The following is a 12,131-nucleotide window of genomic DNA, read 5'->3' as shown; positions in this document are numbered from 1 at the left end:
CAACCCGTTCTCTCGACTAAAAGGTCGCGTGTTTTTACAATATCGCAACCAATGTTTACACCCGCAAGTCATTAAGAAGAGTTACCGCTACCAAACATTCCCATTTTCTATGCCTAGAACTCGAAACGTTACGTCGGTTAGATAGGGGAAACTATTGTGTTTTTACCACTGGTTCCCCCCAACGAGAGGCCCACACACTTTCACCCCCTCCTCCACGGCACTACACAACCCCCCCTCCCCCCCTCAACCCACACCGTAATAACCAGCCTTCCTCGTGGACTGACGACGGTGATCAGTAACCACGCCACACACGATCCCCAATTACTGCTCGAAAAATTCTGACGAAGCAATTTGCTAATAGCATCTATAGCTACTTTCGTGCGACGTTGATCTTCATAATGAAGTAACGCTTGCGTGTCGCCTAGTCTTGTAATTGGCAGTTTTTTTGTCCAGCCCATTTAGGTGCCCGGTCATCATTTTCGAGGACATTATTGGATTAGTCGGTCGGTTAGGGAGCCGGTCGGCCGAGCGGACAGCACACTGGACTTGTGATCCTGGGTTCGATCCCAGGCGCCGGCGAGAAACAATGGGCAGAGTTTCTTTCACCCTATGCCCCTGTTACCTAGCAGTAAAATAGGTACCTGGGTGTTAGTCAGCTGTCACGGGCTGTTGTGGTCCTGGGTTCGATCCCAGGCGCCGGCGAAAAACAATGAGCAGAGTTTCTTTCACCCTATGCCCCTGTTACCTAGCAGTAAAATAGGTACCTAGGTGTTAGTCAGCTGTCACGGGCTGCTTCCTGGGGGTGGAGGCCTGGTCGAGGACCGGGCCGCGGGGACACTAAAGCCCCGAAATCATCTCAAGATAACCTCAAGACAGTCCGCCAGAAGCTCTGGGCGTTGTGACCAGCGTGGTGTACATCTGGACATAACCGTTCACAGTTCTTCCTGGTAAAAGAAGAAAACAATTGACGATCACCGATAAACATAAGAATGAACTGCGCTATCGGAGGTCTGTTGGTCCATACGAGGCAGCTGCTGTTGGTCCATACGAGGCGGCTCCCGTTGGTCCATACGAGGCAGCTCCCGTTGGTCCTTATGAGGCGGCTCCCGTAGGTCCATACGAGTCAGCTTCTGTTGGTCCATACGAGGAATTTCCTGTTGGTCCATACGAGGAATTTCCTGTTGGTCCATACGAGGAATTTCCTGTTGGTCCATACGAGGCAGCTCCTGTTGGTCCATACGAGGAATTCCTGTTGGTCCATACGAGGCGGCTCCCGTAGGTCCATACGAGTCAGCTTCTGTTGGTCCATACGAGGCAGCTCCTGTTGGTCCATACGAGGCAGCTTCTGTTGGTCCATACGAGGCAGCTCCCGTTGGTCCATACGAGGCAGCTCCTGTTGGTCCTTATGAGGCAGCTCCTGTTGGCCCACACGAGGCAACTACTGTATATGTATGTATGTATGTATGTATGTATGTATGTATGTATGTATGTATGTATGTATGTATGTATATATATATATATATATATATATATATATATATATATATATATATATATATATATATATATATATATATATATATATATATATATATCCACCCAAATTCATTCATGTCTAACCTACGCTTGAGACATTTCATCGATTTCACCTGTATTATGTTACCCGATAATTTGTCCCATAAAACAAACAAAACTCTTGACAAACCAGTATTTACCCAGGTCTTTCAAACTCTTGACACACCAGTATTTACCCAGGTCTTTCCTAAATGTATTAAGTGCCAGTAGTGTCATAAAGAATTATGACAGTCTCAGAGAGGCTGCAGGATCCAAGTAAGATCAGTAGAACCTCTGGTTGCAATTCTTTTAACCATGTCGTAGCTCAGTCGATTAAGGCAGCGTCTGGGATCCTCTCGGACGCAGGTTCGAACCCTCGTCACGGCCCTTGTGGATTTGTTCATTTGATGCGTCACGCTATTGTGATTTCTGTGTGTAATGTGGTCAAGTGTGGGTGAGTCAGTGGCGCCAGGACTCAGGGGGCTGATGAGTGAATCCGTCTGGATCATTTAATGAGGTTCATGTGAGTCAACTAACAATGAAAACCTCAAAAGATTGAAGGATAATCTTGGTGTCTCACGCTGTTTTTTCTACTGTTATTGCTGTTTATGTTGTCATTATACTGCTTTTGTTGTCATTATACTGCTTTTGTTGTCATTATACTGCTTTTGTTGTCATTATACTGCTTTTGTTGTCATTATACTGCTTTTGTTGTCATTATACTGCTTTTGTTGTCATTATACTGCTTTTGTTGTCATTATACTGCTTTTGCTGTCATTATACTGCTTTTGTTGTCATTATACTGCTTTTGCTGTCATTATACTGCTTTTGTTGTCATTATACTGCTTTTGCTGTCATTATACTGCTTTTGTTGTCATTATACTGCTTTTGGTGTCATTATACTGCTTTTGTTGTCATTATACTGCTTTTGCTGTCATTATACTGCTTTTGTTGTCATTATACTGCTTTTGTTGTCATTATACTGCTTTTGCTGTCATTATACTGCTTTTGTTGTCATTATACTGCTTTTGCTGTCATTATACTGCTTTTGCTGTCATTATACTGCTTTTGGTGTCATTATACTGCTTTTGTTGTCATTATACTGCTTTTGTTGTCATTATACTGCTTTTGTTGTCATTATACTGCTTTTGTTGTCATTATACTGCTTTTGCTGTCATTATACTGCTTTTGCTGTCATTATACTGCTTTTGCTGTCATTATACTGCTTTTGTTGTCATTATACTGCTTTTGTTGTCATTATACTGTTTTTGCTGTCATTATACTGCTTTTGTTGTCATTATACTGCTTTTGTTGTCATTATTGCTGTTATTATTACTGCTTCTGTTGTCACTACTGCCTTTATTATCATTACTACCACACGCTGTTTTACAAGTATATACATCACCACTCAACTTGTAAACTAAATTCTGTTCTAATTTCTAATTTTCTAATGTTTAAAACACTAATTAATTACAAAAAAAATATGTGCGATTTACTCTGCTGTACATGTGTTTACAACTTGTAAACTAAATTCTGTTCTAATTTCTAATTTTCTAATGTTTAAAAAACTAATTAATTAAAAAAAAATAATATGTGTGATTTACTCTGCTGTACATGTGTTCAGTCCAGCCAGAATGGTGACGATTTGCCTAATTGGTCAGGAATGAATTGTCCGACTCTGCCTCTCGTTTCAGGTCCCGGAGCTGTCCAATTGGCCGAGCAGCTGTGTGACGAAGTGCAGGAGGTTGGTCACGTGTTATTGTCTCCTTGTTACCCCGAGTGAATGTAGCAGTCACTCGTCACAACGTATTTAGGCCATGGAATCGAACCCCGGACTTTGGACGCCACAGGGACTCGGTTTTGAGCCCATTGTTTGGCTTCAATATTTTCTGATATATATATATATATATATATATATATATATATATATATATATATGTCGTACCTAGTAGCCAGAACTCACTTCTCAGCCTACTATTCAAGGCAGGATTTGCCTAATAAGCCAAGTTTTCCTGAATTAATATATTTACTATAATTTTTTTCTTGTGAAATGATAAAGCAACCCTTTTCTCTATGTATGAGGTCAAGTTTTTTTTATTGGAGTTAAAATTAACGTAGATATATGACCGAACCTAACCAACCCTACCTAACCTAACCTAACCTATATTTATATGTAAGGTTAGGTTAGGCAGCCAAAAAAAGCTAGGTTAGGTTAGGTTAGGTAGGTTAGGTAGACGAAAAAACATTAATTCATGAAAACTTGGCTTATTAGGCAAATCGGGCCTTGAATAGTAGGCTGAGAAGTGCGTTCTGGCTATTAGGTACGACATATATATATATATATATATATATATATATATATATATATATATATATATCAGAAAATATTGAAGCCAAACAATGGGCTCAAAACCGAGTCCCTGTGGTGTCTAAATCAATATATATATATATATATATATATATATAGAGAGAGAGAGAGAGAGAGAGAGAGAGAGAGAGAGAGAGAGAGAGAGAGAGAGAGAGAGAGAGAGAGAGAGAGAGAGAGAGAGAGAGAGAGAGAGAGATGCTTTGATTTCATCTATTAGTTTCTTTATGTTCTCCAAGTTAGATATACTCATTCTTTTATCAAAGATATATATATTAACCTTTACGACGTCCTCGTAGCGGTTCCGACCTCGTAAAGTCGAATGCATGAAGCGACGTCGCATTTTGTACCGAAGTCGACAAATCCGTACAAGGCAAAAGTTAAAGGCAAAAGTTAAAGGCAAAAGTTAAGGCACTGCAGTACAGCCGCTTTTAAGGCATCGAACTCTGCAGGTTTGGTTAGGGTTGCTTTGGTTGGTTTGTGGTCTTTATAGGCAAATTAGTTGCTTTTCGTAGGAAGTAGCAAATTGAGAGAGAGAGGACGCTGATTGAGAAGGGATTTATCACGGGAAAGCACCAAGCCATTACGACTGTATAGCACTTGGAAAGGATCAGGATAAGGATTTGGGATGGGACGGGGGGAAAGGCATGGTGCCCCCAACCACTTGGACAGTCTGGGATTGAACGCTGACCTGCATGAAGCGAGACCGTCGCTCTACCATCCAGCCCAAGTGGTTGGACTGATTGAGGAACTGTGGTTGATTCAGACCCGGAGTGGAGTATTAAGTAAGACTAAAGTAAGATACTTAAGTATTAAGTAAGATACTTAAGACATTCATAGTTGCTAAATTGCTGCTCCGTCGTTGCGCCTGATAACTAAATCAATATTAAATTATAAGTAATATACCTCAGGAATTACTTAACTTGACAAGTTAATGGCTGGCTGTCATCAACAGCGAACGAGCATTATATTAAATTCATATTCATATTATAAGATTTCATATTATAAGAATATTCATATTAAATAAGAATTTATTTTCATTTCAAGAAACTTATAATTCCTTGTCCCTCCCCCCCCTAAAGATAGTTATAATCACAAGCAGAAATAAAAATCTAATTTCTAATATTAACAGACATATTAACAGGTTATCTTGAGGTTATCTTGAGTTGATTTCGGGGCTTTTTTTAGTGTCCCCGCGGCCCGGTCCTTGACCAGGCCTCCACCCCCAGGAAGCAGCCCGTGACAGCTGACTAACACCCAGGTACCTATTTACTGCTAGGTAACAGGGGCATTCAGGGTGAAAGAAACTTTACCCATTTGTTTCTGCCTCGTGCGGGAATCGAACCCGCCCCACAGAATTACGAGTCCTGCGCGCTATCCACCAGGCTACGAGGCCCCTAAGAACTGAACTTCTCCCACACTGTTGTCTTAAACACATTATCTAGAGAAAAGAAAATTGATCTTCCTTCTGTAAACAGTTTTCTACACCCTTGTTTTCTGTAAACAGTTTTCTAAACCCTTGTTTGTTTACAGTGACAAATATTATTTGTTTATATTATTTATCTATTATTGTAAATTCTATATAATCAATTATTTGAGTTTGTTTAATAGATGACATTAAAAGATTGATCAATCTAAATATTGAAATTGGGTTCTGTACTCTTTGGAGAGGTACTGGATCCTGTTGGTCTCTGTTGAGACCTGTTGGTCTCTGTTGAGACCTGTTGGTCTCTGTTGAGACCTGTTGGTCTCTGTTGAGACCTGTTGGTCTCTGTTGGGTACTGGATCCTGTTGGTCTCTGTTGAGACCTGTTGGTCTCTGTTGGGTACTGGATCCTGTTGGTCTCTGTTGAGACCTGTTGGTCTCTGTTGGGTACTGGATTCTGTTGGTCTCTGTTGAGACCTGTTGGTCTCTGTTGAGACCTGTTGGTCTCTGTTGGGTACTGGATCCTGTTGGTCTCTGTTGAGACCTGTTGGTCTCTGTTGAGACCTGTTGGTCTCTGTTGGGTACTGGATCCTGTTGGTCTCTGTTGAGACCTGTTGGTCTCTGTTGGGTACTGGATTCTGTTGGTCTCTGTTGAGACCTGTTGGTCTCTGTTGAGACCTGTTGGTCTCTGTTGGGTACTGGATCCTGTTGGTCTCTGTTGAGACCTGTTGGTCTCTGTTGAGACCTGTTGGTCTCTGTTGGGTACTGGATCCTGTTGGTCTCTGTTGAGACCTGTTGGTCTCTGTTGGGTACTGGATCCTGTTGGTCTCTGTTGAGACCTGTTGGTCTCTGTTGGGTACTGGATCCTGTTGGTCTCTGTTGAGACCTGTTGGTCTCTGTTGGGTACTGGATTCTGTTGGTCTCTGTTAAGTACTAGAACCTGTTGAACTGGATTACGTTCTGAACTTATTGGCATCAAGCACTGGAACCTGTAGGCCTAAGAAGTACTTGAACCAGAACTTGATTTAAATTCAGAAAAAAATTTGTACCCAGTATTTGCTTACAAGATAAAAAAATGTATATGTTAGCAAATGTAGGTGGATTACCACCTAATCCACCTAAGTGGATTCCCGATCACTACAACATCTTTCTTGATACACAGTTTGTTTTTAGGGCCTCGTAGCCTGGTGGATAGCGCGCAGGACTCGTAATTCTGTGGCGCGGGTTCGATTCCCGCACGAGGCAGAAACAAATGGGCAAAGTTTCTTTCACCCTGAATGCCCCTGTTACCTAGCAGTAAATAGGTACCTGGGAGTTAGTCAGCTGTCACGGGCTGCTTCCTGGGGGTGGAGGCCTGGTCGAGGACCGGGCCGCGGGGACACTAAAAAGCCCCGAAATCATCTCAAGATAACCTCAAGATAACCACACTTTAGTAATAGAGGATACATTTAGAGGATACATGTGATGAACGTTTTCCAATAGAGTGCCACATAGTGGGTGGATACACCTGGCTCTATAGCGTGCCAGTGTCACAGTAACTTGGGTGTAGGATACATGTAGGATACAGGAATACGTGTAGGATACAGGAACAGGTGGATTAGGTGATTTGACTTAGGGTGGGGTAATGGATCGTCACTTGCCAACCACTAGTCAAGTGGCAAGCGGACTAATTAAGCCGTAAGTTTGGCTGATGATGAAGAGGGGGGAGTTAGTTTAATGTAGATTGCATGACTAACAATGATGGGGAACTCATGCGCCTGAGTTTTATTTAACAGGAAGTGTCACGATGAACTAAAATAATCCAGTCCATTAACACGAAATATCTGTCAACACAAAATATATACTGAGTGGTTAGGTAATATATTGTGTGTGTGTGTGTGTGTGTGTGTGTGTGTGTGTGTGTGTGTGTGTGTGTGTGTGTGTGTGTGTGTGTGTGTGTGTGTGTGTTTGTGTGTGTGTGTGTGTGTGTGTGTGTGTGTGTGTGTGTGTGCGCGCACTGGAAGGGGTGTCTGGTGAGGCTCTGTATAATCTGTCTCTCCCTCCCAATCCCCATTCCCTCCCTCTTCCCTCCCTTCCCCCCCCCCCCTCTTCTCCCTCCCCCAGAAACGTGAGGACCCCTTCCCCCCCCCAGTAACACTGGGACCCCCTCCCCTACCCGCAACCACCTGACATCAAGAAGCACTCGCCCAAGAAGCAACTTATGTTCAACTTGGCTAATCTTGGCGACACCCGCGGTGAACCAACTCCTTTAGCTAAGTACACAAGATTTCAATTCCTTTCTTTATTATGCACCCCATACCCATCCCGTGGGGCGGTGGTGTAAAGGATTACAGAGGCTGAGGAACTGAACCCTCTAGTTCGTTTAGTTAAGCAAATAACAATGTTTGACGCTAGTTACAAAATTATTAATGTTGTATACACATGTACACACTCTCACACATACAACACAAGAGTGAAGCTTTCTTGTCGAATTATTAAACAAATTCACTGTAACACTCCGATGATGATTTTTGACGATAAATGTAAAATCTTCTTCATCTTCTACATCTACATCTTTTTTAATTATATTGAAGTTGTTAACTTCAGTTAGAGGTTAGAGAATAGTGTATTAGAGAAGTTTGGGAGTGAATCGAGACTTTAGCTACGTTTTCTGTGGAATTGTGATTCGCACAGAAATCGATTCTACTGAATGGTTAACTAAAGTGAAGTGAATAGTGAAGAATTATTCAGTGAATAGTGAAGAATTATTCACTATTCACTGTGTCGGGGGACAGGCAGCCAGAGTGTATTTATACACGTTAGGTTTATTTCGATGCCCAACCCTCCCCCCCCTTTCCACCTCCGAGGTCGAATTACTGTTCGGCCAGGTTGCAAACCCTACAAGGTGATTAGACTCCTTTGGGGTACCTATTAAGTGCTAGGTGAACAGGTGCATTAGGTGATAGAAAACGCGCCCAACCATATCTCTCCCGCCCGGTATTCGAACCCGGAAATCACGATTGTGGGTCAAGAACAAACCCAACTATACTTCCCGGACCTGTTAAAACCTATTGAACAATAATACTAGTTAGAGATTTGTGTTCGTTCCGCATTATTTTTTTTTTTTTTAAGATATATACAAGAGTTGTTACATTCTTGTAGAGCCACTAGTACGCGTAGCGTTTCGGGCAGGTCCCTGGAATACGATCCCCTGCCGCGAAGAATCGTTGTTACAACCAAGTACACATTTGACTGTTGCGTTAAACAGAGGCTACAGTTAAGGAATTGCGCCCAGTAAATCTTCCCCGGCCAGGATACGAACCCGTGACATAGCGCTCGCGGAACGCCAGGAGTGTGTCTAATTACCACTACACCACGGAGACTGCTCAAGAATGGACTGCTGCTCAAAACTGCTATTGATGGAATTAATAATGGATCAACCTGTTCTTTGGAACAGCACATCGCGTTTTGGCGTATGAATCCCCAGCGGTCAAAATATGTTGTACGTTGTTATAAATCACTGCGGGTCTCGAAATTCAGCCCGGCCTCCTAAGGCTTCCCAACGTGAAAAAAGCAGTCTTCCTGTTTAGGTAAAAACCGGTAAAGTGGTCTCTCCTAACCTACCAGTATAACGGGGTGAGAATAGCTTGAGCTACCTCATCCCTTTGTGTGTATTTTACCTCAATAAACTTATTTCAATTTCAATTTCAACCTACCAGAGGACCCCAAACAGAAAACGGGGCAGTACGTCACTTTCGCCAGCCGCTGCCATTTTCTACTACGACAATTATTGGCCTTATGTAACGCATACGATTGAAATGCGACGTTTCACTAAACTGATGTACTAAATTGCCTGAACCTTACCTAACCAAGGACCCACGCATAGAAAACGTGGATGTTTGTGAGGTGTTATTATTGATGTATATTACATCATAATTTGTCTGTTGGGGGATTTGGACGTGTTAATGCAATGTATTATTCAGGAGGACAGGTTGTAACGCAGATTTATTCATTTTTGAAGCACGAGTTGTGTTTTCTGTTTGCTGAGTCTGGTAGATATTTTAATGAGTTAATAAATTACAAATTTTAAAAATAAAACATTTTATATTCGTTTCTAATATATGTAAAAATACGCGAATTCTGTATACATAAGAATCTGGCCAATATGTCCCCCTCATCTGGCATCACTTTGATTCATATATTAGTTCAATAACTCATCATTAAGGTGATGAGTTATTGAACGTGTAGTGATTTATAATATTTAATTATTAAAAGCACAATGGATTTTGTAGCACTTTACTTTAAAATAATTACGTAAAACAAAGTGCAGTAGACATATATATGTAAAAATATGAATCTTCTTATTTCGTTCTAATTTTCGCGGTAAATTTCTAGTTTCACTTTCTTCTAGAGAGTTTATCAGCCTGGCCTGACCTGACTTGACCTCCGGCAGGGGATTAACTATCTGACGGAGCCGGAGGACACGCTGGAGTTCGGCTGGATCGATGCGCTGACGGGGGTCATCTCCATCGTCGCTTTCTACTTCGACCTGGTCTCTGACGCCCTGGTCGCCTACTACATGCGCGACGACCCCGCCGCCAAGAACTGGTTCCTTGCCACGCTCCTCCTCATCAGTGAGCGACTTCGATGCGACTGTTTTTCTTTTGATAGTGACTTCGACTTAACTCTTATTCAGCCACTTGGACTGGTCAGTAGAGCGACGGCCTCGCTTCTTGCAGATCGTCGGTCAGTCTTCGATGGCTCAAGTGGCTGGAAACAATTCCTTCCTGTAATCTTAGCGCTTATGTCCTCAACTTCGTTCCAAGTACTATAGTTATTTTGATTTAGCGTCTCTCCTGAAAGTTACCTTACGAGACTTACACTCCTTACATAGGAGTGTAAGGAGTGTAAGGCCCCAGTTACATAGGAGTGTAAGGCCCCGTCGACCAGGCCCCGAGGCCTGGTCGACGACCGGGCCGCGGGGACGCTAAGCCCCGGAAGCACCTCAAGGTAACCTCCTTGTTTACCATGCTCCTCTTTCATTCTTGATTGATTCTCTGCCTGAATGTATGCAACTTAATCATCCTCATCGGCTTCTCCTAGCTTCTATTCTTTCATCTCTACGTTACTTCTCCACATCAACGTGTCCATCTCTACTCCGACCCCAAGGATGCTTTCATTGATTATAAAACACTCTTCAAGACCGCTATCTTCACAAATATAAATAAATATTATTATAAGAATTTGGCGCATAGTTAGGTCTAAATAAGATTAGGTGTTTAGGTTCTATTGACCATTGTTTGTATTTGTAGTACGTGGGCAACCCGTCCTCACACTAGGCTGGTTAAAGCACCGGCCTCTCCAGACGCATTCATCAACTTTAACACTGTATTAAAAATTGGTTTGTTTTCATATATAAATTAGTATTATACAAAAATTCTATGTATAGTTAGGCGTAGGTTAGGTTAAGTATTTAGGTTCTGTTGGCGAATATTTGTATTTATTGTACGTGGGTGAAGCATTTATATAACCGTGGTTCGAACACAGGACGTGAGTAATGCACTTAATTGTTCCGGAAGTGTTGGGACGTCATGAGTTGTGAATCGTGTGTAACAACCCGTCCTCGACTCAAGTCCATTACATCCAGCGGTCGACCCCACAGACGCATTCATAAATTTTAACATGCTGTTCATTCAAAGCGGGAATTTTCTCAAATATAAATTAATATTATAATATATTTGCATATTGTGCATATATAGGCATAGGTTAGGTTAGGTGTTTAGGTTCTGTTGGTGATTATTTGTATTTGTAGTACGTGGGTGAAGCATTTACAGCGTTGTGGTTCGAACAAAAGTCGTGAGTGAAACACTTGTTCCGGAAGTGCTTAAACGAAATCAGTTGTGAGTCGTGTGTAAATCGTTTTCAGCCCGTCCTCCAAACAAAGATCCAAAAGTGATTCCATGCACCCGCCATACCCCCTGTTTATGAATGAAAAGGGTTTACACACGACTCACAACTGCTGACGTTCGAACATATCCGGAACAAGTGTTTCACTGACGAATTTTGTTCGAATCACAACGCTATAAATGCTTCACCCACGTACTACAAATACAAATAATCTCCAACAGAACCTAAACACCTAACCTAACCTATGCCTGTATATATACAATATGCCAATATATTATAATATTAATTTATACTTGAGAAAATTCCCGTTTTGAATGAACAGCATGTTAAAATTTATGAATGCGTCTGTGGGGTCGACCGCTGGATGTAATGGACTTGAGTCGAGGACGGGTTGTGTTCTCACATACAAATATCCAAGCTCTTAAATCCACCCGGCAAACCCTCCTGTTTATGAATGAGAAGCAGTTTACACACGTCCTCTGTTCGAACCACAATTCTATAAATACAAATAATTGCAAACAGAACCTAAACACCTAACCTAACCTCACCTATGCCTAACTATACATAAAAAATTTTATGTATAATAATATTCAGTTATATATGAAAACAAACCAATTTTTAATACACGGTATGTTAAAACTGATGAATGCGTCTGAGGAGGACGGCCGCTGCTTTAACCAGCCTAGTGTGAGGACGGGTTGACTGATCATGTTGGAAACTATGGTTCGAGACGTGCTTCATTTACTGCTTGCCTGTTTTATAAAAACTTCCTAAATCAATGTAACTAAAACATATAATAAAAATAATAATAATTTATATTTCAGAAAAAAGTGAGTTACTGTACCATACGGAAGATTCACTTGCCCCAAGTATTAGTCAAATACTGACTTATCGACGTAGG

The 12,131-nt window shown here is 41.6% G+C and overlaps 1 protein-coding gene across 1 annotated transcript in view; it reads left to right on the top strand.

Moving 5' to 3' along the window:
- LOC123767386 (uncharacterized) overlaps positions 1-12,131 on the top strand; it is a 35,821-nt gene that overhangs the window by 10,365 nt on the left and 13,325 nt on the right. Inside the window, exons 3-4 of the mRNA XM_045757048.2 lie at positions 3,249-3,298; positions 9,777-9,957. Of these exons, the coding sequence (XP_045613004.2) occupies positions 3,249-3,298; positions 9,777-9,957 (231 nt within the window). The remainder of the gene's footprint in view (positions 1-3,248; positions 3,299-9,776; positions 9,958-12,131) is intronic.

The sequence above is a fragment of the Procambarus clarkii genome, chromosome 74 (assembly GCF_040958095.1).
Source record: "Procambarus clarkii isolate CNS0578487 chromosome 74, FALCON_Pclarkii_2.0, whole genome shotgun sequence".
Lineage (NCBI taxonomy): Eukaryota > Metazoa > Arthropoda > Malacostraca > Decapoda > Cambaridae > Procambarus > Procambarus clarkii.
The sequence above is the reverse complement of the archived record's forward strand: the minus strand, read 5'-3'. Positions and strand labels throughout refer to the sequence as shown.